Genomic DNA, 26,367 nt, shown 5'->3' on the forward strand with positions numbered 1-26,367 from the left:
TGACACTCAGTAAACTGGGAGGGTCGCTAATGACTTTCTGCAAACATGGCTGCCCAGGATGAACTCAGTAAGTTTCTCTCTGCGTTATTGGTGATTCATACCTCTCAAAATGTCGTGTTCGTGGATGTCAAACCTATACTGAACAACAGACCAGCTTCATTGTAACTAGTGGGATGTTTTTTTTAAGTAACGATAAAGATCCTTCATTTAAAAACTGGGAGCATGAACGTTAGCTAGCTACTCAGCTATATTGCTAGCTAGAATGCTAACGTCAGGAGGCCGTTTGCCCAGTCATGGTCAAAATGAAACTATCACGAAGGTTATGAATATATTTGTATTAATCAAAATATAAGCTACCTATTCATAATTTGAATGTTTAGGGCATTTATGATTAATTGCGCATAATGTCACTGGTTGTGTGCCAGCGGTACAGCAAAGAGACGGTTAAATGCGTGGATAGTCTGTCAGTTACTGCAGTTAGCTTTCTGGTGAGCCATGCCAAGAGAAAGAAGGCAGGGCTGGGTGATGGTTGCACCAACACAGCAGCTGGCAGGATGAGCTTATTAGCCAAACTGGGGCCACATGCATGAGGGACTGTGTGTTTTTAGTTCACTAGTAAAAGTGTGCGAATTTTACTCTGTATGAAGCCGAAGGTCGCACAGACTGGTTTTGCATGTGGTTGCATAAAGCCAGTGGGTTGTTCTTTCATATTTGAATGGAAAGCTGTTGATATATTAAATATAGCAGAGGGATTGCTTTAAACAGGTCCTATGTTTGGTGTTCATTCTTGGGGTATGACAGATACCGCCCAGAAAAAGAGACATATGACCTGATCATGGTGTTAACTGTGCTTTTTTTTTTTTTTTTGACAGATCAACTGGAACGTGTGTTCCTTCGCCTGGGCCATGCAGAAACCGATGAACAGCTACAGGACATTATCTCCAAGTTCCTACCCCCTGTGCTCCTCAAACTCTCCAGCGTTCAGGAGGGTGTGCGAAAGAAAGTAAGAAGGGTGCCTAAAGAGATTACAATGGCTTATGAGTCTATGCTTTATAGCTAGCCTTCATAAAAATGTGAATAAAGTGAAAGCGTAATGCCGTCAGCCCCCCCCCCCCCCCCCCCGGTGGTTTAATTACGAATCGCTTTCTGTGCCTCCTCTGCTAGGTCATGGAGTTACTTGTCCACCTGAACAAGAGGATCAAAAGTCGACCTAAGATTCAGCTACCAGTAGAAACTTTGCTGGTACAGTACCAAGATCCTGCAGCTGCCTCCTTTGTCACGGTGAGAGTAAGAATTTACAGTGTTGGTCTTATTAGGTAGGTGTTGGTGCATGCAAAAGTAACTGTGTATATAATTGTTTACTGGCAAGTTAATATAACATAATATAAATTATAAAAACTTATCTACTTGTCTACATCTGTGTTTTAATACCATAAAATAAATATTAGATTAAATTAAAATTTTGTGGATTGTACACCAGTACAGCTCCCAAAGAGAGTTTCCATCTCCCACAGAGAACACTGCTCTGATCTGCCTGAAAACAGCTTGTTTGTAGTCCAGCCTTTTCCTCCTCTATATGCCGACGTTATGAAAAATGAATCATAACGCTCGTCAAGCGGCTAGTCCGACATGCCCTCAAAAACACCAGTGGAAAAACACTCTGAACTGCAGCACACAGTGACAAGACGTCCACCTTCTTCCTCCCCTCTCCCTTCCAAACACTAGCTACCCTCCACGCAGTCAGTGGACCTAAAGTTGTTACTGTGATGTAGAGACAGACCTCAGTTATAACTTTATGGATGAAAGATACAGTTGTTACAGATTAATAACTCACCACTCCAAAACCCTTGCTCCAGTCCATGTTGCTAAGCTGCTAAGGGGATATACAGCTGAACCGAAGCCGTGTTTACCGGCTTCTCACTGACCCGCCCTTCTCTGCTTCTGATTGGCTAGTAGTTCTTAACTAGGAACTGCACATGTTCAACTCCCAACAAAGATCTTGTAGAGGTGAGATGTATCACTCCATAGCTAAAACGGAGCGTTCAACACACAGGGTGAAAAGAGGAGCTGCAGCAATGTGCAGTATGAAAAAATTAAATGATGAACCTGAAAATGAGCATAATATGACCACTTTAATATTTTAGTCATCTGAAACCATTTTTATTTTCATTTTGCTTAAGTATTAAGTTGAGACAGGAGTGGTGATTGTCTAATCTATGTATTTTGTAGAATTTCACCATCATCTACATCAAAATGGGCTACCCACGTCTGGAGGTGGGAAAACAGTGCGAGTTGGCCCCCACTCTCCTCACTGCCATGGAAGGCAAGCCACAGCCACAGCAGGACAGGTGAGGGGACACAAGGATAGTTACTATTATCACAATACTGTGTTATAAGAAGTATACACTTGAGGTGTTTCTTGATTAACACATGTATAAATACAGATACTGCCTCTGTCCTCTGTATACGGGGCTGGCCCCATCCATTCCTTTTTGGGCTACGATTTCCCTTCACTCTCTCTCTTTCCCTTAGCCTGATGCACCTGCTGATCCCTACTCTTTACCATATGAAGTATCCTGCAGACATATCCAAGAATGCGTCTCCATTTAACTTAACTGAGAGGCCAAAGACAGTGCAGCTGCTGCTGGAGTTCATGTTAGATGTTTTACTGATGCCTTATGGGTGAGTTCTTGCTGTGTCGTTTGTGGAACCCCACTGAAATGGGTGTATTAGTCGTTCGCTTCGAAGCATTTGAATGCTGACTTGTTCTCTCTTCGCCTCCTCAAAGGTTTGTGTTGAACGAGTCCCCGACGCGCCCTGCTCCCTCCTCCTCCCAGGGAGGTTCTGCAGACGGGACAGTGGCTGCAGGTGGCCAGATACTCCCCCAGCCTCCCCCAGGAATGAGTGTCTATGCTGCCAAGAGGGTGATCGGAGAGGCTCAGTGGAGCGCTGAGCAGCTAGAGCAGGTGCAATAGCCGAATCTGGAGGATGAGTAGTGGCTATATTTCATCTCACATTAAAGTCAAAATAAGATTTCTCTGAAATGTAATGTAGGTTCTAAACACAGCTCAATACAGAAATAGTGTGTTTGCTGTCAGTCAATAGCTGTTCAATACATTGTTAAGTCTTTGTTTGTGCCCCTGTATTAATTCATAATGATTTAAATATATATGTGAATGGTGATGCGTATTGGGTCGCATTTCTCTTGAATATAAAGCTAACGATTCCTTCATTGCGTGTTTCAACAGTGTAAACTAGGCATAGTGAAGTTCATTGAAGCAAAGCAAGTCCCAGAGGTGGAGACGGTGGTGCACCTGGTGGTGGCGTCAAGCGACACTCGTCACAGTGTGGCCACTGCAGCTGATCTGGAGCTGAAGAGCAAACAGAGGTAGGGGAAGGAGCTTGAATCGCCCCCGGTTCATATGTGCTTTACAGATGTCATCCACCCTGTAATCTTTCCTCTGCAGTGAACTACGAAATTGTTAGGTACACTGGTTGTGCTACAAATTCACAAAGCAAAATCTTTCATCTCTAAATGATTGATTTTTTGCCAATAACATTTTCTTCAGGTTATGAAAGTTACAGATTGACAAGCTGGTATCTATACCCATTGGAGAGAAATGCTGAATGTATAAACTTTTATTCATATCATTGGTTATGTACTTGTTTTATTACCTTCCAGCATCATCGATTGGAACAATCCTCTGATTATCAACAAGATGTACAAGGTGTATCTGGGAGACGTTCCTCTTAAGACAAAGGTTTGTAAAATAAACATTTCGTTTTCAAACTTAACCTGTGTTTTCTTTCTTTCTTTAATTATTTATTTCTTAATTATAATTCTGATTTGCATTGCGCACTAGGGCGGCAATATGAAGCAAGAGCTGAAACACGAGCCAGTAAGCACAAGAGTCAAACTGAAGATTCTACCACATCTTCTACGGTCACGCCTAGCCGCAGAGTGCTTTCCAGCTAATATCCAGGTAGGCTCTTTGTCCATGCTTTTGGGTACATTTGTGTAGTCTCAATTTTGCATATACATATTACAGTAAGTCTGGTGGTAAGCTAAATAATTTTTAAGGAAATGATCCAGTGTATGGCACAATCAGTCCTTTCCTTTCCTCCACAGGTTGTGTACGATGGTCTGTTTGGAACCAACACCAACAACAAACTGCTGTCTCTCACCTTACAGTTTGTCCATCACATTTGCATGGTGTAAGAAAAGTGCACTTTTCTTTTCTTAGTCTAGATGCATCCATGTTTAATTTCTTCTCACGACAAAGTGTTTTGTCGTTTTTCAGATGTCCTGACACTAATAAACCGTTGGGCCTAATGCTGCTTAATGGCCTTACCAAGCTCATCAATGAATACAAGGAGGTAAAACTACAAATGGAAATGCACATTTTAACTGTAATTTCATACAGTATAATTTGATTTATGCCTAGTAAACAACATTTGTCCTTGCAGGATCCTAAGTTGCTATGTGTTGCCTACTCTGCTGTTGGAAAGCTGTCAAGGTACAATAAAATAATTCTTTCTTTTTTCCTTAAAACATTGCCAGCTTGGTGTGGGATTTTAGACTTAAAAAAACATTAAACACTTTATATCCTCTCCTCTAGCCGCATGCCACAGCTGTTCACAAAGGATATTGCACTTGTACAGCAGTTTTTTGAGTCCATGTGCAAGGTAGGTGAAAAAGCTCTTAAAAATCTCAATGCAACGAAAACTGGCAGCACACTACAATTAAAATAAAACTATCAATCAAAGTTTTTTTTTTTTTTTTTTTTTTTATGTATTCCTTTTCACAGTGGTGTATCCGATATAGACATTTCAAATTCTGTGTCAACTTCTTTAGGAGGAGCCGGATGTCCGTCTTGCCATCCAGGAAGCTTTGTCTATGATGGTTGGAGCTTATGCCAACCTACAGGGGGCACTGCTGAACCTGATGGAGGCCCTGGTGGCTGCATACATTGGAAAGGTGAGTGTACATGGGTAAAGTAGATATTTGGTATGTTGACTAGTTTAGTAACTAGGCACGAGGCAATTCAAACACACTCGATTTTCTTTATGGCCAGCCGGAAGTGCAAGTTCGGCAGGTGGCCATGAAGTTTGCCAGCACGGTGTTTGGTCCTGATCACGTGCCATCAAGATATCTACTGCTACTGGCAGCTGGAGACCCGTAAGTCCCAAAACACACAAATTGTCTACATAACAGTAAATACAATGTAGTACAAAGTCTTGAAAGCACTTTGTACACACAAAAATTCAAATAAGATGGGAGAAAGTCAAAACTAAAATCAAAGTTGTGCTATATTTTTAGGAGGGAGGAGGTGTCTGCGGAAGCCCAAAAGGTGCTAAGAGTTTTTCCTACCAAGAGCTCAGAGAAGGAGGGACCAAAGCCAATGCCCTCCTTTCCTGACATGGTGGCCTATGTCCAGGAGAAGGTGAGGCTCAGTGCATTTTTCATTGTCTTAGAAACAATACATCCAGGTTACATGGTGGCTGTTTTTGCTAAAAGAAATATTAATCTGGTATCTTTTTTTGGTTATGTCATTGTCAGGCTGCTCAGAGGATCAAGACTCCAGCTAAGTACATTGTTGGAACCTCCACTATTCCTTTCAACCCATCCGCGTTTGGGGAGGTAAATATTAATTGGTGATCAGCCTGTACATTCAGTAAATGTGACACAAGATGAGTTTGCAAGTTTGGGGGGTTATACAAAGTTTTGCGCATTCTTTCAGAGCCAAAGCCAACACCTGTCTAATTCCAACACCAACAATCTGGTCGATCACTTCAATCATATCTGCTTGTCGTCACTAAATATTACTGCTCCTCTAAAGGTTAGGCCTACGTCTAAAGCTAGTAAGCAACCCTGGATAAATGACAGCATTCGCAGCCTAAAAAGGGAATGCAGGAAATCAGAGTGCAGATGGAAAAAATCCAGTCTCCAAGTCCATTACCTCAGTCTGAAGGATTTATTAATTAAATACAATAACTTGGTTAACGATGCGAGAACACACTATTTTTCTGAACTCATTACTACACATAAACACAATCCCAGGTTTCTGTTTAAGACTGTGGATCAGCTGGCAAACCCAACCCCTCCTTGTGCCTCAGCTGGAAGTAATGATGACTGTGAATTGTTTTTATCTTATTTTACCAATAAGGTGGTGTCAGACAGAGCCTCTATTACCCTGCGGTCTCTTACTCAGAGGTTCCTCACCAGCAACAAGAGAGTTTTAACCAGTTTTATCCCATCAACTTGTCTGAGCTTTTAAACAGTATCACTAATGAGTGTCCTACAGCCCACTTGATGTAATACCTACAAAGTTTTTACTGAAAGTAATGGATTCTGTTGGGCCCCATTTGATCTGTTTTCAACAGCTCCCTATCTACTGGTTGTGTCCCTGATTATTTATAACGGCTTGCGTGAACCCACTTTTAAAGAAACCTGGTTTAGATCCCTCTCTCCCACATAATTTTAGACCAATTTCAAAACTGCCTTTTATTGCAAGATTCTAGAAAGAATTGTGTCCAAACAGCTGCTCACTGTACTGGAAAATAACAAATTATTTGAAGAGTTTCAGTCTGGTTTTAGGAAGTACCACAGCACTGAGACTGCCCTGCTTAAAGTCACCAATGACCTTTTAATGTCTGCTGAAGAAGGCATGTTCTCAGTCCTGGTACTCCTGGACCTTAGCACTGCTTTTGACACCATTGATCACAACATCATGTTAGACAGACTGAGGCACTGGGTGGGGATCTCTGGTACTGCCCTAGAATGGTTTTCATCCTACCTGTCAAATAGGAAGTTTTGCGTGTCTGTAAACAACTATGTCTCCTCGTTCTGTCCAGTTAAATATGGTGTGCCTCAGGGGTCGGTCTTAGGACCCATTTTGTTTTCCTTGTATCTGCTTCCCCTTGGACATATTATCCATAAACATGGCATTTCTTTTCATATTTATGCTGATGACACACAAATATACTTGCCCGTCAGATCCACAGACCCTGGAATGCTGAGTTCACTTAACAACTGCCTTTATGAAGTTAAAAAATGGATGTCAAATAATTTCCTCCAGCTGAACTCAGACAAAACAGAAATCCTGGTCATTGGGTCCCAGCAGATGGCAAATCAAATACTGCCATCTGCTGGTTCCCTAGTAAATCACATTAAGCCTGTGGCAAAGAACCTTGGTGTCTGGTTTGATAGTAATTTAAATTTCGAGCAGCACACCACAAAGCTTGTTCAATCATGTTTTTATCAACTTAGAAATATAGCAAAAATTCGATCTATGTTAACTTTTAAGGACACCGAGACCATTTTACACACCTTCATCTCATCACGCCTGGATTATTGCAACAGCCTTTTTACCTGTTTAACCCAAAAATCTATTGATCGACTCCAGACTGTCCAGAACTCAGCTGCCAGGCTTTTAACCAGAACAAAGAAATATGACTACATTACTCCTATTTTAGCTTCATTACACTGGCTCCCAGTATGCTTTAGAATTGACTTTAAAATTCTATTGATCACTTTTAATCACTTTTACTTCATGGCCTCTCTCCTTGTTATATTTCTGACCTTTTAGTACCATACACACCAGCACGCACCTTGAGATCCTCGGGCAGAGGTCTGTTGTCTGTTCCAGAGTCTCGACTGAAAACTAAAGGGGACAGAGCGTTTGCTGTCAGGGCCCCGAGACTCTGGAACAGCCTGCCCAAGGAAAGGGTTATTATTGTTGACCATTTTCTCTCTCTCTCTCTCTCGCCTGTCATTCTCCAGTCTTGTCTGAGTTTTGCATGCATGCTGTGCTGCCGACAACTACATGCACATCGCGGTTCCTCGCGGGTCTATTTCAAGTAGCCGGCTATTTAAAAACTATATAATATTCTTTGTGTGGTTCATCAACGGTGATAACTAACGCCTACACATACGCACTGACGACCCAGGGTTGAGGTTACAATTTTGGATTTATTTACACACTTTAAAAACATTTATTGAAAGTTTTATTCTTTTTATATGTTTATTTACAGCATTAAATGTTGAAATGTATATTGTAATAGGCTGTATATTAACTTATTGAGAGAAAACTGGTAGTTCTATGTAAAATCAGACGTTGATCCTCGTTTCACTGCGAAGGTTCAACTGTGAGATTGACAGTCGAATCAGGCTCTGCCCATTGAAGCATCGAATCTTTGACTATTGGGGGTCAGTCCTAAGTTGAGTGTTTTGCTGCAGACACCTAATTTTCCTGTACCCCCACCCCACCACAGATTGTGCTCTACCTGAGGATGTGTTTGGCCTACAGCGCCGGGGCCAAGCCCATGTCCATGCGCCTGGCAGATATGCAGGACGATGCACCGGCCATCGGCCACTACATCCAGACACTGCTGTCTTCTGAGCATCAGTCTTCAGTAAAGAGTTCTGAGGCAAACCCTGTTCATGTGTATATGGATCTGCTGCAGCAGCTGCTGTCTGCTGTAGGGGGTGAGACAAGTTAACCTGCTCTTTCCTGAGGGATATTATACCACATGATCAAGTCAGGTCTCCATTGTTATTATGGGACATTTGAGATGTTTTGTAGGTATTACATGTATCTTCTGTTAATCACTCTGAGTCAGAATTGGGTCTTGAGTTAAGTTTAGTGTAGTGGTACAGATAGGGCGTTTGCTTTATTGTTTATTTAACCTGTCATAAGTAATGTATTTAGTTATATTGTCTATATATTCATATGCATGGTGTGGTATTGTAAAAACTCACTCTCTGTGTGTTTATTTATTGCACTTCATTATTAATCTCTCAACAGGAATCCCAGTTATGTACTGTCTGCTGGAGGTGGTGTCTGTCTGTCCAGAGAAACTGGCTCCAGATTTGTTGATAAAATTGACTGGATTAAAGTAAGTGTTTCATTTATTTATGTTTTATATTTTATTTTTAAGATTGGAGGAAATTCTACATTAACATTTACTGTGCTCTAATTCATTACTGAGACTAGTATCTGCACCACTAAATAATTAGTCCAGTCACTTAGCTGTGCTGTGTTGTAAATCCGTGAGCCTAATTCATATTTCACACCTGTAATGTGCGTTCAGCTGTACTAACAGATGGTTTCTTCTCCAGAGTCTGATGAACACAAATAAGGAGGACATGAGGGAGCTTGCAGCCCAGCTGTATGCTTTGGTGGTATCTACCATGATTGGCAACGAGCTGCAGATGGCTGTGCACAACCTGGTCAAAATCACCAAAGACAACCATGTATGCCACTTTGTCTCTATGGAGCACTTGATATTTGCTTTATATTTTAAAAGTGTGCATTTTTAACTTGTGTGTTGGTTTTGTTGGACCACAGAGTCCTGAGACTCAGCATGGCGCCATCTTGGCTCTCGGCTACATGGTGGGAAGGTACATGAGCAAGAAGAAAGCTGTCACCTCTAGTGACTCAATGCACGACATGGGGCAGCAAATCACCTCCCAAGAAGATCATCAACTTGTTGCCATGGCCACCAAGACAATTGGTATGTAATTATTTAGCAATATTTTCCTGCAGTTTAGATTTCATTCATTGACTTCAGTAGCTTAAAGAGTCAATGTGAAGTTATTTGCTTAGATTGTGATAAGGAGTTATAAAGAAAATTGTTTTGTTATCTCCTTTCTGTAACCTAAAATTAATTTGTTTTGTCATTAAAAATTAAATTAAAACAAGTTAAATCTGTCTGTATGGGTTCCTCCCTCAGTATGGGTTAATGTGTGTGTGTGTGTGTGTGTGTGTGTGTGTGTGTGTGTGTGTGTGTGTGTGTGTGTTCCCATCCAGGTTCCTTCCTGGACAGCAGTAGTGCACTGCTGGCTGTAGCAGCGTGTACAGCTCTGGGAGAAATTGGGCGGAATGGCACCTTGCCAATCCCTGCAGAGGGGGAGGGCTTCACCAAACTGTCAACCGTGGAAAACCTACTGGCTCGCATCCCCTCTGGCAAGGAGAGCACAAAGGTAACCTCAGACTCCACGAAACGAAGGTGGTTGCTGTGATATTTTCGTTAGTGATTTACACTGTAGGGCTTTGCAATATGATATGGCGATGTATATCGTTTGACGGTCTATCGTTTACATCAGTATTACCCATTTCTGTTCAGTCTCAGACTAGGGCTGGGCGATATATCTGTATTATGCGTTATACCGATTATAATTTCAAAAGAGATAAAAAATTAGACAATACTGTTTATACCAATATAGTTTGATGTTGAGTTACATAACGTTTCCACGCAGCCATCTACTCACAAACTCTCTGACAACAAGGAGGGAGACACAGTACTGGTCGACACTGTTGAAGACCTGGCTTGTTAAAAGAATAATAACGGTTCAGTTAGTGTTTCCCACACATACGCTTTCCTTGAGCGGGCCAGCCAGGTATATTAACGGCCACCCAGGTATATTTGGTGACCAGTGTTGGGCAAGTTACTCAGAAATTGTAATATATTACTAGTTACTTATTACTCCTTAAAAAAGTAATATTACTTTACTTATTACTGGGTGTTAAAAGTAACTAGTTACGTTAGTCGTTATGTTACTATATTACTTTCCAGTGTTTCCCACAGAATGACAGTGGGGGTGGGGTTTCTAACTTTCTCTAAGAGAAAGAGAGAGAGAGAAAGAGAGAGCGAGCGAGGAGATGCTGCACGAATATATGCTCCTCAATCAAATATGATTTTAAATACGCCTAGTAAAAAAAAAAAAAAAACATGCTTTCACAACCACCCCCCTTCACTCCCAAACAAAGCAGTCTCCCCCGACTTTTTAACTAATATCCTATTCAACAGCAGCAAGGAGTGTGGTTTTGTGGTACAAAGTATATAGCCTAGGCCTAACGTTTCTTATAACCACCCACTGAAATAAAAAAATAAAGCAACTAAATCCCAACTTTTAAACAGCTGTTTTTCTGCACATGTAACCTGTTCATAAGAGCAGTCTTCAGTAGTTACAAAACGTTAGGTTAGCGCCACTCTCTCCCGACAAGTCCAAGCATCAGTGGCAGTAGCTACCGGAGTTTCTTTCTGTAAGTTTCACGTTGCTGTGCTGTATAATGGCAATAATGGCAGTAGCTTCTTACAGCTGTGGAAAGAACGCCTCTCTCCCTTGTTCTGCTTTCTTCCTTTAGTTTTGGCTATCAGCGGACATGAAGTGGATAAGAAAACGTGCCTTTGGTGTGAGAGACTCGGGTTCAACTCCCCACTATGACACATCCACCACTGTGTCCCTGAGCAAGACACTTAACCCGTAGTTGCTCCAGAGGTGTGCAACCTCTGACATACAGTGAGGAAAATAAGTATTTGAACACCCTGCTATTTTCGATTTCTAAGTTCTCCCACTTAGAAATCATGGAGGGGTCTGAAATTGTCATCGTAGGTGCATGTCCACTGTGAGAGACATAATCTAAAAAAAAAATCCAGAAATCACAATGTATGATTTTTTAACTATTTATTTGTATGATACAGCTGCAAATAAGTATTTGAACACCTGTCTATCAGCTAGAATTCTGACTCTCAAAGACCTGTTAGTCTGCCTTCAAAATGTCCACCTGCACTCCATTTATTATCCTAAATTAGATGCACCTGTTTGAGGTCGTTAGCTGCATAAAGACACCTGTCCACCCCATACAATCAGTAAGAATCCAACTACTAACATGGCCAAGATCAAAGAGCTGTCCAAAGACACTAGAGACAAAATTGTACACCTCCACAAGGCTGGAAAGGGCTACGGGGAAATTGCCAAGCAGCTTGGTGAAAAAAGGTCCACTGTTGGAGCAATCATTAGAAAATGGAAGAAGCTAAACATGACTGTCAATCTCCCTCGGACTGGGGAAGAAGAATGATGAGTACCATCCCAAGAACACCAACCCTACTGTGAAGCATGGGGGTGGTAGCATCATGCTTTGGGGGTGTTTTTCTGCACATGGGACAGGGCGACTGCACTGTATTGAGGAGAGGATGACCGGGGCCATGTATTGCGAGATTTTGGGGAACAACCTCCTTCCATCAGTTAGAGCATTGAAGATGGGTCGAGGCTTTTTTTAGATTATGTCTCTCACAGTGGACATGCACCTACGATGACAATTTCAGACCCCTCCATGATTTCTATGTGGGAGAACTTGCAAAATAGCAGTGTGTTCAAATACTTATTTTCCTCACTGTATATAGTAATTGTAAGTCGCTTTGGATAAAAGCGTCAGCTAAATGAATAAATGTAAATAACGTAGCCTACTACTGATAGAGAAAGTCACTGGAACAGAGATACATGGGGAGAGAGATGGAAAGAAGCGGAGAACGCTGACATGTTTGCAGCAGAGGTACGTTAGGTCTGTGAGTGTGGGGAAAAGAGAACTGAAGGAAAAGAAGGCAGATTCAATAAGTGAGGAAAGTTAAATAAGGTGGAGAATGAAGTAGGCTATAATTAAAACGCTTGAATAAAAATCAAGCTACTAAAAACATAAGAAATATCATGAGTTACTGTTCTGTCCAGATGCTTGATTTGAAATGACCTATATCAGGATATGAGATTTTAATCATATCGCACAGCCCTATGTGTCCATACTATATTCATACTGTTTGCATTAATGATACATCAGATATTAAGCTAACAGATCTGTGGCTCATATTGTCCTTTTAACTTAATTATCTTGTTTGTATCTGTCTCTGTCCATGTACGTGGTCCAGATGAAGGAGCGATCAATCCAGACCTTGGGTTACCTACCTGTGGGAGATGGAGACTTCCCTCACCAGAAGAAGCTGCTGCAGGGTCTCATGGACTCTGTAGAGGTATGAAACGTACTGTCTTACAGTAGCATTATCAATTGCAATGCAGGGCTTTACAAAGACAACAGAAACAGTTAGAACTAACAGATTGTTTAGAAGCATTAATATTCGTAGGCACTAGTGACTTGATTGCTGTAGTAAAAGTTTGAGTTGTAAAATGTATTTTGTCTGTGACTTAATGTTTTCTGATTGAGAAAAAACAAATGCAGTCTTTTTTAGTAGAAATTGGGATTTTTTTCTGTCACAATCAAGACTGTATGATCTTCGATCATTGACGGTGATCGGTGAAACTGTTGGAGGGCTCATAGAAACTCCATCACATTTTCCCTTATTTCTCTCTTAAGGCCAAGCAGGTGGAGCTGCAGTTTACAGTTGGAGAGGCTATAACCAGCGCCGCAATAGGCACCAGCTCTGGTGCTGCCAGAGACCCATGGACCTGCACTGAGGACCAGTACAGCCCGCCACACAGTAAGTACTTTCAGCTGTGAAAGACATATTTTCTGTCTAGCAGCTCTGCATTGCTAGTAATCAGATATGTGAGTATATGTTTACCTGCAATAGTCCTTTTTATCTAAACCTTAAATGCTCCCTCAACAAAACTAGAAATATAAATTTTTGTTCTAACATTTCCACTCTCTTCCTTTCCCTTCCAGATGTGAAAAACAACGATGTGGTTCCTTGGGTCCTCAACTCCATCTTGTCCAGGTATATACCCAGCCAGAACCCCCATGTCCGACAGGCAGCCTGCATATGGCTGCTGTCCCTGGTCAAGAAACTCAGCCAACACAAGGAAATCACGGTGAGTGTACTGTACAACCTCTGAATCTAAGGAGGGACTCAGGAGAGTGATCACTTAAACAGTAACCGTTAAAGGCCTCAGCTGGCCTCATATGGTTGCCGGAGTAAAGACAAGTTTTAGCTTTTGGGATTATCAGATCTTGATTCTTTCCCTTGTTTTGGGTGTTCTGATTTAGAGTTAAGACCTTTGCACACCAAGTCTTTTTATTTTCAAAGTATCCGGCGCTTTTCACACATCCCTCACAATTCTCACCAAATGTGTTCTCTGTATTTATTAATGACCTTTAGCTGTAGGAAATAAGGCTTTTTCCCTCTTCATGACAAAGAGAATTAGTGCTGCTTCATTTTATTTTGAACTCATGTCATATCACTTTTGCAGTTGTAATACAAATAATGTTCTTCTTCTGCCTTTACTCCTACAGTCCCATTTGAAGGAGATTCAGGTGGCGTTTATCTCTGTTCTCTCAGACCCTGATGGTAAGAAGAGCGTTCTGTCTAACCCGACTGTTAGATTGAGCTGCTCATTACTTCAAATGTACCTGTGCAACATTACAAAAAAAGCAGCCACCACTCTTTGCTCTGTTTCCTTCCCAAGTCACCATTCATCGTGCTTTTTTCTTTTTTCATTCAGATTTGAGTCAGGATGTGGCATCTAAAGGCCTGGGCCTTGTCTATGAGATGGGAGGAGAGGGTGACCAGCAGCAACTTGTGTCCACTCTGGTGGAAACACTCATGACTGGAAAAAGGTGAGCCGATGGTAGAGTAAAGGAGGCAGGAATTAAACGACAGAGAATCACAGGAGGTAGTAATGTATTGTAGTGCCCTTGCTGCAGGGAAGGAGAAATAACATTTTCAGTGTATGAAGATATTATTTTATGCCTTGTTGATTTAAATGTTCTGCTTTTAAATTTTTATCTTACTTGTGGCTATTTTATTTTCATTTTATTTTGTAGTGTTGCCGTTGCCTGAATTTATTTCGTTGCAGTCCTGAATTGTTTTTGCTTGTGGTTTTACCATGTAAAGCGCTTTATAACTTTGATAAAAGTGCTGTATAAATTAAGTTTATTATATTGTATCTTTGCAAACAGAGTGAAACATGCTGTTTCAGAAGATACCGAGGTGTTCCAAGGAGAAGGTTTGGGGAAAACACCTGATGGGTAAGTCACATGTCACAACTACTAGTCATTTGTTGTTCAAATGTAATGTAAATGCTAAAAATTTCTATTTGCGTGGGTTCTCTTTGTGCCAATTGACCACCTTCTTCTCCTCCTCCCTCATGCATTGATGGCTCCTGACAGTCACGGCCTGACCACATACAAGGAGCTCTGCTCATTGGCCAGCGACCTGAACCAACCAGATCTCGTCTACAAGTTCATGAACCTGGCCAATCATCATGCCATGTGGAACTCCCGCAAGGTATGATGCTCGTGCCCCCTCTATCCCATCCATTAAATCTGCCCCTTGTCCTACTGTATGGTGCTGTCTCCTTCCACCTGACCTCTCCTCCTTTCAGGGAGCAGCTTTTGGTTTCCACATGATCGCAGCCAAAGCCGGGGAGCAGCTGGCTCCATTCCTGCCCCAGCTTGTGCCCCGTCTGTACCGCTACCAGTTCGACCCCAACCTGAGCATTCGCCAGGCTATGACCAGCATTTGGGATGCCTTGGTCACGGATAAGACCCTGGTAGGAACTGAGTCTTTGTGTGTGTGTGTGTGTGTGTGTGTGTGTGTGTGTGCGGACAAAAAAAAACATCCTCATGCATGTACCAAGTACTAAGGGGCGGTTGTGGCTCAGTAGGTAGAGTGGGTTGCCCGTTAATCGGCGGTTCAATCCCTGGCTCCTCCAGGCTGCATGTCGAAGTGTCCTTCGGCAAGATACTGAACCCCGAATTGCCTCTGGTGGCTGTTCCACCAGTGTATGAATGTGTGTGAATGTTAGTTTCTGTCTGAGCACTTAGGCTCAGTGAATGAATGTATGAATGGTGAATGCAGATGTAGTGTAAAAGCGCTTTGAGTGGTCGAAGACTAAAATACAAATACGGAGCATTTACATTTACCAGGATGTAGCGATGGATGTCATCAGGAGTAATGTGAGCATGGTTGTGTGTTTCAGGTGGATAAGTATCTTAACGAGATCCTGCAGGATGTAATTTCCAACTTGACCAGTAACACCTGGAGAGTGCGCGAGTCCAGGTACAGTGGCAAGACTGTATATGTCTTTATAATCTACAAAAAAGTTAGATTATAAAGACTAATATTGTTTTCTTGTTTCCTTTGATCTATTTATTTAGCCTTATAAGTGATTGGGTACAAAATGTATATAGTCTGTTCTTAGTGTTTTTTGTTTTCTTTTGCAAACTTGAGTGAAATGGCAATACAGTATTTGTACATGGCCTAATATGCAAAGAGTTAAATTTTAAAGGCACATATACAGTATATAGCCATTTTTGCAGTATTTTACATATTGATATTATAGTGTTAAAGTAAAGATCAGTTGCTTCATGCTGTTTATTTAACTGACAGTTGCAGACCAGTTGTACGTGGTTGGAGGCGATGGCAGCCAAAAGTATTTTAAAGAGATGCTCATATTTTGCCGTAGGTTTGTCTGGGATTTTTTCCCCTCAGGTATAATGTCACAAAACCACTTTTGACTTTTTATCTTAATATCGCTTAAGGGTTTTTTCTTATACCTTTCTCATCTGGCCTCAGGAACATTGTAATGAACCTGATTGTTGGAATTATAGTAAACACATTGTAATTATGGTAGTCTAGTAATTTAGTTAATTCTTCTGTTACACTCCTTGCAACTTGTTCTGAAGATGAATGTGGGCTAGAAGCCTATGCTGTAATGTAACAATCTGTTTTTGATGAATTGACTTTCCCTCCAGCTGCCTGGCTCTAAGTGACCTGATTCGCGGCCGCCAAGCTGATGACCTCATTGATCACCTGGCAGAAATTTGGGAGACACTGTTCAGAGTCCTTGATGACATCAAGGTGAGCAGAAAACTTTCATTTTATTTATCATTTTATTTTATTCCCAAGAGCAACAGATGGTATTTTTTTAATAGTTGTTGTTGTTTGTAACTGACTAGATGACACATTACAAGTAGAGATTCAGTTTAGATTTCTTTCATTATTTAGTCACGTGATTCTGATATTCTGTGTCATTTTACATTTCAGGAATCTGTGAGGAAAGCTGCTGACCTAACACTGAAGACACTGAGTAAGGTAAAGTTGTTTGTCACAGTATTGGCCCACGTGTGTCTTTGTTTGTGTGTACACATGCACGTCCAAGCATCTGTGTGTGTGTGTCTCTCTCTTTCTCTGTCCAGGTGTGTACTCGTATGTGTGAGTCTACAGGCTCTGCAGCCCAGAGAACTGTGGCGGTCCTGTTACCTACCCTGCTGGAAAAAGGCATCGTTAGCAATGTCTCAGAGGTCCGCTCACTAAGGTAGCATCTCCCTCCATCAGTGTGGTCTGTGTGACCTTGCTCTGAAGATATTGTATGTCTGTCAGTCAAATACAAAACTAAGTAATGTCTTTTGGAGCATAATACTCTTGAGTCTCCAGTGTTTCCCCTAGGATGGAGTTGTAGCAGCGGAGGTGAAGTAAAATTTTTGTCTGAATATAAAACCCCAACACAACATGTCTCAGCAATATTGCTCTTGTGTCCATGAGCATGCGCTGCACATTAGAATATCTTAAAATGTCAGTGTTTTCCCATTTTAATGTGAGCTTTAGCTTAATGTTTTGGTGGTGGTCGTGATCGGGGGAGTGGGGGGGTTTGGGGGCTCCTCCAGTCACCTCCATCCTTTCCTTTCCTAACAACCACTCATATGAAAACTGAAAAATAATTGTATCAGTCTGTACAGGACAGAGCTGTTGGCTACACCAGTTTACTCTCAGATTGTAACTGATGTTCTCAACATTGGAGAAGTAGGAAGTAAAAAAATACAGCTACCAGTTACTTTCTATTGAGCTAATGTTAAGTTACCTAGCATCTAAAGACGCAGCCTACTGTAGAAGCTTTCCTGCTCAGCTCAGGAAAGCAGCCTGAAGGGGAGGGGAGATGTTAGCTAGCGTGAACAGGCTTCGCTTTCCCAGCAGTTGGGGAAACAACAGACAGACTTTTCTTGGTCTTGAGAAGCTGACACACTGTCACCGACACAGTACATTTACTGCCAGAATATTTTCCTCTGCTCGCATTCACCGTCACTTTCTGCCGCTTGGACAAACAATCGCTACGCACCTCCCAATTCCTCATCTGTCATGTAGATGTTTTGTATAGAACGATGAGAGGAGGCTAGCGAAGCATTGAGTGTTGCCGTACTCGCACAGTGTGAAAATATTTGTAAGCGCATAGTTTAATGATGTTGGGAAATTTTAGCAGCTGCACACCACCGCTCCTGAATGCATATAGGGGAAACACTGCTCTCAAAATGAAACCAGATGTTCAGCAATGTACAGTTTGCCTACCTATGATCCTGCACAGATAAAGTTGTAAACAGGCAATGTGTTTGTCGGTATAGGTGCTGACTTGACAATTTCTTTGTTTTATTGAGTCAAATTTAACCCTTGGTCATTAAACTTACCATGGAAATGAGAATTTACCATTTCAGTTTTCTAATATGTAACAATGTTGAACAGTATGGTTTTTTTTGTTTACATTACCGGGTTGTAATTTTGTACCATAGCATTGTTTTCCTTGTTCTCTCTCTCAACCAATCAATTTTATTTCCAACCAGTATCCAGACCCTGGTGAAGATTAGCAAGACAGCCGGTGCCCGACTAAAGCCTCATGCTTCCAGGTTGATCCCGGCCCTGCTGGAGGCCCTCAGCACCCTGGAGCCACAGGTCCTCAACTACCTCAGTCTCAGAGCCACAGAGCAGGAAAAGGTAACCTCAGCCGTCTTCTGAATCCTCCGCAAGACTGGTAACCTAAATCTGTAGGTTTTATCACAGGTTGGAGTCCACATTGTCATGAATTGTGTTCTTTCTGGCTCTCTAGAGTGCCATGGATGCTGCCAGGCTGAGCGCTGCCAAGTCCTCTCCAATGATGGAGACCATTAACATGGTAAAAGAAAACATCATAATTACTGTTCATTCCCATTTTTGGGGGTTTAGACCTAGTTTCTAGGTGTCAAGAGGAAAGAAAGTGTTGTTTCTGCTTGACAAAACATGACAAAAGCCAGTGAGATCTGTTTTTTAAGGGTCTGTCTTTGTTATCCCTGTGCTCAGTGTTTGCAGCACCTCGATGTTTCTGTGCTGGGAGAGCTGGTTCCCAGGCTCTGTGAGCTGCTCAAGAGTGGAGTAGGCTTGGGCACCAAGGTAGGCGCACACTTTTGTAGTCTCTAATTCTTAGATTTATTGTAAACGCATTGATTATCTTTTAAATCCACCTGTTACTTGTTTGTATCGAGTCAGCTTATTTATGTTTGTCTCTTTTCTCGACGTAGGGTGGCTGCGCTAGTGTAATTGTTTCACTCACAGTGCAGTGCCCCCAGGATCTCACCCCATACTCAGGTAAAGCACAAGTGTGCTCAATCTGTTCCTGTAACATGTTCAATGTACCGTTTGTTGCAAGTGAACCAACAACAAAAATGTTTTGGTGTTTCCAGGTAAACTGATGAGTGCCCTGCTGAATGGCATCCATGACAGAAGCACTGTAGTACAGAAACAATTTGCCTTTGCTTTGGGACACCTAGTCAGGGTGAGCACCAGATCTGTCTCAGAAGCAGTCATATTACATTAATTACACCATAGTTTGTTCTAAGTGACTCAGTAAGCATGGGTTGTTGTTGTTTTTCCCCATCAGACAGCAAAAGACAGTAGTGTAGAGAAACTACTACTGAAGCTCAACAGCTGGTACTTGGAGAAAGAAGGTAAGACAAAGTCTGCAGTTTTTCTTCAATATAATAATTGTGTATGTTCATTAGTGGTCGACCAATTTGGGTTTTTCAGTTGCAGATGCCCATATTTAGAGAGTAGTAGGGTGTCTGATGGCTGACATAAAAACAAAGAAAAGTCATGTATAATTCTGTTATTCCATGCAGAGTATAATCTAATACACATTTTTTACATAATAAAACAGAAAAAGACATTGGGCTATGTGTAGATTTTCAGTGCGTTGCTGGTGTTTAAAGGGTAGTGGGGTACAGTTTGCCAGAAGTGATGTCATTCAACTGCATTATTCTGTACAGCAGGGGTTTTCAAAGTCAGAGACTGTGGGCCTTCGCTCAAACAAAGCTTAGACAAAGGCACCTCTTCACACCCTGTTAGTTAATTTGCTTAGTTTCACTCATTTCCTGGATACCTGGGTATCACGGGATCATGATGATGATCCTAATCGGCCGACCGATTAATCAGTCTGTTACTAATGTGCATTAAACTAAATTCACGGTCTGTGTTCTCTTCTACTCTTTCCATTTCCTAATTTCTCTTCTACTCCCAGAGCCAGTGTACAAGTCATCATGTGCGTTGACTGTGCATGCCATCAGCCACTATAGTCCTGATGTGCTCAAGGCCCATGCAGGAGTGGCTCTGCCACTGGCTTTCCTAGGTATGCATCAGGCGCCAGGTCCCGATGAGGAGAAAGGAGAGAGCCATGACGCCACGCTGTGGGCGGAGGTGTGGCAGGACAATGTCCCAGGTGAGAAATACTCTTACAGTATACAATAATAAAAAGGGATTTACTCATAAAGAGCTGCACGTTATAGGAGCTCCTGAAGTAAACGTGTGTGGATTTGTGGTGAGATTTCTGCTTGATCAGAAGTCTCTCAGTTAGTTGCGGTTTCACATGCGACATGCAGTCCCAAACCGTGTCGATCAAATGGTCTGAAGGGATTATAACTAGTGGAGCAATAACGTAATGCACAGCACAGTATAGGGCATATTATGAATTCTCATTCATTTTCGTAATATTACAACTTTTTTCTGGACATGTCAGAGAACACAGAGATTTGGGAGAGATTCTGAATGTGCAGAAAGTTTTGAACATGAGCAGAAAACCTGCTGAAACACAGGAGCTATGAAAGTCCAGGAGTTTATAACTGAATCAAAATGAATTAATTTATCATTGAGGTGAACAGGTGTCATGTGCACATTTAAAGAGGTTACTGCACCAAACAAAAGACACAGAAGAGGAGGGAAGACTAAATCACGACTGATAGTAAATGAGAAAGGTTGATCTACAGGAGAAACATATCTGAAAGCAACACAGAATGCCTGAGAGCTGCACTGCATTATATTCAGTTATATTTTTAGATTTTGACTTGTCACCTGCCACCTGAATTTTGTTTCCCTTTACATAAATAAAATCTTTCCACCATGTATCGGTGCATAAAAAGTCACCAGAATGCAGCAAATTAACTGTTTAATGCTCAAAATGTTCACATAATTTAGCACTGAAGATTTCTGTAGTCTTAAAGTATAGTGTTAAACTCTTGTCTTGTCTCGATCTCGTGAACCCAATCTCGTGTTTTCGTCTTGTCTCTCGTCACACACTAGTATTTTAACCTTTTTTCTTTGAACAATTACTTCCATTCTAGGAAGCTTTGGAGGCATCCGACTCTACATGACAGAGCTGATCGCTATCACCCAGAAGGCACTGCAGTCCCAGTCCTGGAAGATGAAAGCTCAGGGTGCAGCTGCCATGGCGACTGTTGCCAAGGAACAGACAGGCTCATTGGTTGCGCCACACCTTGGCATGGTGCTAACGGCTTTAATGCAGGGACTGTCTGGACGAACATGGGCTGGCAAGGTAGCGACTGATTATACAAAAGAGTGGCAAAAACACAACAAAGAAATTGTTTTGGCTTTATATTTATTTATTTTTGTTTCAGGAGGAGCTATTGAAAGCTATTGGATCAGTAGTGTCCAAGTGCAGGTGAGACTCTTTGAAGAACTTTTTTGCTCCATCAACGTTAATTTACAGGGGTTTTTTTTTATACTTTGTGGCTTCCATTATTCCTCTGGCTTTTAGTGCGGAGCTGCAGAAGCCTTGCGCAGGCCAACCCACCATCTCTGAGGTGCTGGAGGTTGTGTTGAAGGAATGTCGTAAGGAAAGTCTGGTGTACAAAATGGCTGCTCTGCGCTGCGCTGGAGACGTGCTTCACAGCAGCAACGAGGACCGCTTCAGCGACGTGGCTGAGATCCTTGTCCCTCTGATCAAGAAGGTTCAGTCACATCGACTTGTTTGATATCGCCTGTTGTTATGATAGCACCATACTAGTGCATTTCAAGAAACTTTTTAACGGTGCTCAATCTGTCTTCCTGATTCCTACCAGAGCTGCCCAGAGAGTGGCGGTGCATCACCGAGGTCGCTGGATGATGATGATGATAGAGATGTGAAGGAGAAAGAGCTGCAGACAGAAGCTCTGCTCTGTGCTTTCGAGACTCTTGGAAAGACTTGGCCCAGGAACCCGGAGACTCAGGGTAATTTACAGCTTGTCCCCAGAACACATACAACTTGGACCACTGCTCAGTAGAGGTGTAACGGTACACAAAAATCCCGGTTTGGTATGTGCCTCGGTTTTGAAGTCACGGTTCGGTTTATTTTCGGTACAGTAAAAAAATGCAAACATTAAATTGCTGCTGGTTTATTATGAACTTTTGTAAACATCCAAATTACTTAACAATTTTTAAACAAACTTCCAAATTACACATAATAAATAAATTATATCAAATAAAAAGAAATAAAATACTACTGGAAACTACTAACAAGTTCTCCACTAAATAAAATATTGTCAAAACAATACCATATATAGCTCATAAAATGTAATAAAAAATATATAATAATATGGATTACAGTGCCGCATTCTTCTTATTTTTCCCTTGTTGTAGTGACATTCTCTTTGTGTGATACCACTACTGAGTTAGCAAGTTTGACCTGTTGGCAGAACCATATTACCCGATCACTACTGAGAAGTGTTGGCCCACTGCTTTCATCTTATCAACTTGTCCGTTGTTGTATTTCACTGTAAACCAAAGTGTTCCCAAACAGAAGACCTTAAGGGAGGGTTTTCAAGCTCTGGCTTCTCTGCACTGGCCATGATTCTTAAATCACTAGTTAGCGAGAGGCTAGTTCTAAAGCTACTGCTTGTATAGTGCTGTAAGGTGGAGATTTTGTCCACCTCTTAATATGTACGTGTGGAAACTTGGAATTTTCGTATGTTCCACACACAAAATAAGCCTAATATCTGACATTAAAGACTGCATTCACCAAAACGGTCCGGTACGAATAAATGTACCGTTACACCCCTACTGCCCAGATAAAGAAAGTCCACTGGATCAGGGAAATGAATAAACCCTAAACTGGACAAAAAATATTAATCCTGGACAATAGTTAACATTCCCACAAAAGTATTTTTCTTTTACCCTGTTTTAGAAGTTGAACACCTTGCTGGACTCACTCTCATGTGGCAGGCCTGCTCCTTTTGAACCCTGAAACTTGACCTCGCCCCACTTTGTGATGGTCCTCATGTTACTACACTTTGCGTATAGAATTGGATCCAAACTATTATTTTTGTCATCAGTAGAGATGGGTGGATCAATTGATGGAAAGTGTACTGTCTTTAAATTTTAGACCTTTTGCAGTCAAAGCTAGTTTGATTTAGCTTAGTCCATATGTTTCCTGCAGTGAGTATAAATCACTCTAAATAGTATGTAGTTTGGTTTATCTGAGATAGAATACATGTATTTCTCTATGTTGGCATTGTTGCTATGATTATGAATTCTTACATTCTCTCCATTGGTTTCATTGCACTTTAAGATGTGTGTATTGATTTGTAGACATATTGCTTTTCTAGTATTCTTCTAGTACTAAAGATTATCCAAAACATAGTGGTCCTTTTTAAACATTTTTGTCTATTATTCACAAGGACTGTTCACATATTCATTGAAGACAAGTGAGCAAGGTTTATAGTTTGCCAAATGTCATGTAGGCAAAAATATAAGCTACTTCATACCAGTCCAATACCATGCCAATATTTCTCCCATTCACTCCACCACCTCCTAAAATCTTAACTTGAAGAGACTCCCACACATTGTCAGGGGCTTAAGCTCAGTGGCAGAACTGCCAGTGTATTTCTCCCAGTGATGTAGGCTAAACGGGTGTGTGGGCTGCTGGGGACCTGATAAGTGGCCCTTGCGAAGAAATGTTCTGAACATTGTGTCTGTCTGTAGCTCGTTTCCAGGAGGAGGTGTGCAGTCTAATGTGTGAGAAGCTCAAGCTAAGCACCTGGAAAGTCCAGCTTGCTGTCCTACAGTCCATGAAGGCATACTTCCAGGGGTAAGGACCAAACAAAGACCAGCCCCACTAACATTTTCTTGTAATGTGTTCTTTGAAATAAGTCTTATAATAATAATAATAATAGCCTATAATAAATACATTTTTTTGAGTGTATAAACGTGAGCTGCTTTTCTCTGCAGGTTATTGCTGCTAGAGAAAGGCAGTGAAGACTTCAAAGCATTATCGCAGATCCTGACAGAGACCTGTGCTTCTCTAACTTACCCTTTAGGTAAGGGCCTCACAATTCAGTGTACTGAATTCTTGACTAATACACCTGCATTTCATCACAATATTTGTGTTGTTTTTCTATCCAGAAAACAAAAGTTATTCCTCTGTGAGGACAGAGGCTTTGTCAGTGGTGGATCTGATCGTAAAGAGAACTGGAGGTAAATATTTATGGCTACTAAGTTCAGTTGGAATATGAGCAAATGAAAGTAGAGCCCGGTTTTCTGCATGCGCGTATATATATATATATATATATATATATATTTCCAGGAGGAGGTGTGCAGTCTAATGTGCCTATAAATTTAGGCAGTTAGAAATGTTTTAAATACTATGATATACTTTTGCACATTGTTTCCATTGTCAGAGTGCAAATGGTTTCAGGTTGCGGGTCAGGGGCTGGCAATGTCAGGCAGCCCACAATACTTGACTGAGATATATATCACAAATATTGGATGTACTGCCACAACATGGATTCTAACCACAGATGGTGGAAGACTGTGGATTCCAATGCAAAGCAATTGTTGTATCATATATCGTAATATGTTGTATTATAGTGTATGTATAGATTAGTGATCCAAGTGTCACTGAGGGAAATCTTCTTGTGCCTGTGTGACATTAACAGAGAGCGAGCAGTGGGACTGTGTGTCTGTGAAGAGCCGGCAGCAGTTGCAGCGCTCCCTGTCAACGCTGCAGTCGGACAGCAGACCCGACCTGAAGGACAAAGCCCAGGAGCTGCGTCGACACATCCAGAGCCAACCCTGACGCACCCACATACACGCAGCTCACGGAGCCAGCCAGACGACACATACCGTCACGATAGAGCATCAGCTTCTTTTTACTTCCTTATCAGCAAAACAAAACACGTGGCACACTCCTCTGTCTGACCTTTTTCATGCAGTAATTTTCTTTTAAACTGATTTACAAATACTTGCATTACTTATCCATATTACCTGTGAGCTTTGAAGCTGGCTTTGTGGAAGAGACTGCTCCAGTCAAGCCAACACACTGATTCACATTTGTGGCTGTCGAAGCTTGACTTTAAAGCTTGAAGAAACTACAATAACAACTGCCGAGTCTGAACTCCCAGTAACTGTTGTTAAGGGCAAGGCTATTATTGTAACGTGTCAAGTTTTATTTGGTTCATTTAAATGGACAGTAAGATAATAATGATAAATGCTATATAAACCAATGTGTTGGGTTTGTGGACGCTGTATACCTATAGCCCCAAAATGGGGACTTTACTACTGCTGTGGTTTGCCTACTCATTAAATGTCAGAGCAACAAGTTGTATATCTTAGCTAACGCAGACTAGTCAGCTATCGTACAAAGTTGCACCTTTCAGGGGGTGTGGACTCTTCCTCGCTCTTTTACCGCTGCTGCTGCGTAGTGGTGAAAGGACTGAGGCGTTGTTTCTACTCTTTGCAAGGTAAATGAGCAAGACAACAGCCAATTTTGACAAGTATTGAGAATAAATAAATAATCCTGCTGTTCAGTTGAAAGTGATGTATTGTTTGAATTTGTCCCCGATAAAATAAAACTACATTGACTATTTGGATAAGTGACTCTTTTTTCTTAATACAGAATCATGTTTATATTTACAGTTTAAAATCAAAGCAACAAGTTGTCAAATTTCACTGAAAAGCACTATCATGCAATTTAGTTGTATGTTCACAATAGTGTGTTTCAGCTTGCATTTGCACTTTACTTGAAGGCTGAGCTGGAAAATACTGCCACTTTTGACATGAAAAAAATATATGAATCAAGTTATAACTTATTTCTAAGATTTGCTTTTCAAAATATATGCAATAATGTATATTTGAGTTAGGTAATAACCATCCATCATCAACCGCTTATCCTGTGTACAGGGTCGTGGAGGGGCTGGAGCCTATCCCAGCTGACATCGGGTGAAAGGCGGGGTACATTCTAGACAGGTTTGCCAGTCCATTGCACACTCACACCTAAGGACAATTTTAGAGTCAATTAACCTAGCCTCCATGTCTATGGACGGTGGGAGGAAGAAGACCCATGCAGACACGGGGAGAACATGCAAACTCAACACAGAAAGGCTGAGGCAACCAGGGTTTTGAACCTTCTTGCTGTGAGGTAACAGTGCTAACCACTGCACCACCACGCCGCCCGTGTTTTATAACCCTCCTGTCAAATTAGTATCAACTTGGCAGTGAATGTCATTGTAGGATATTTGTTTGCGAATAAAGAAGTCTCTTTCATAGCCAGTTACTGTGCATTGCTGTCTT

General features: G+C 41.5%; 1 protein-coding gene across 1 annotated transcript; it reads left to right on the forward strand.

Moving 5' to 3' along the window:
- ecpas (Ecm29 proteasome adaptor and scaffold) lies at positions 1–25,667 on the forward strand. Its single transcript, XM_038713576.1, is given in 50 exon segments — positions 1–67; positions 873–1,003; positions 1,165–1,281; positions 2,230–2,348; positions 2,533–2,682; positions 2,789–2,966; positions 3,249–3,388; positions 3,683–3,761; positions 3,864–3,983; positions 4,130–4,215; positions 4,302–4,377; positions 4,468–4,517; positions 4,620–4,686; positions 4,856–4,978; positions 5,076–5,179; positions 5,321–5,444; positions 5,561–5,641; positions 8,275–8,488; positions 8,808–8,864; positions 8,867–8,898; positions 9,122–9,256; positions 9,351–9,516; positions 9,813–9,985; positions 12,706–12,807; positions 13,149–13,272; positions 13,458–13,603; positions 14,025–14,079; positions 14,234–14,348; positions 14,691–14,759; positions 14,901–15,018; positions 15,116–15,283; positions 15,713–15,792; positions 16,488–16,593; positions 16,780–16,827; positions 16,932–17,050; positions 18,345–18,495; positions 18,608–18,673; positions 18,838–18,927; positions 19,056–19,122; positions 19,218–19,309; positions 19,415–19,481; positions 20,051–20,248; positions 21,147–21,358; positions 21,441–21,484; positions 21,581–21,773; positions 21,885–22,032; positions 23,782–23,887; positions 24,028–24,116; positions 24,202–24,273; positions 24,735–25,667. Coding segments are annotated over 50 exon segments (5,529 nt in total). The 5' UTR covers positions 1–45; the 3' UTR covers positions 24,875–25,667.
- The last annotated feature ends 700 nt before the right edge of the window (positions 25,668–26,367 follow it).

This window comes from Micropterus salmoides, unplaced genomic scaffold (assembly GCF_014851395.1).
Source record: "Micropterus salmoides isolate LMB-PRFRI ecotype aquatic unplaced genomic scaffold, ASM1485139v1 Ms_hic_scaffold_12, whole genome shotgun sequence".
Classification (NCBI taxonomy): domain Eukaryota; kingdom Metazoa; phylum Chordata; class Actinopteri; order Centrarchiformes; family Centrarchidae; genus Micropterus; species Micropterus salmoides.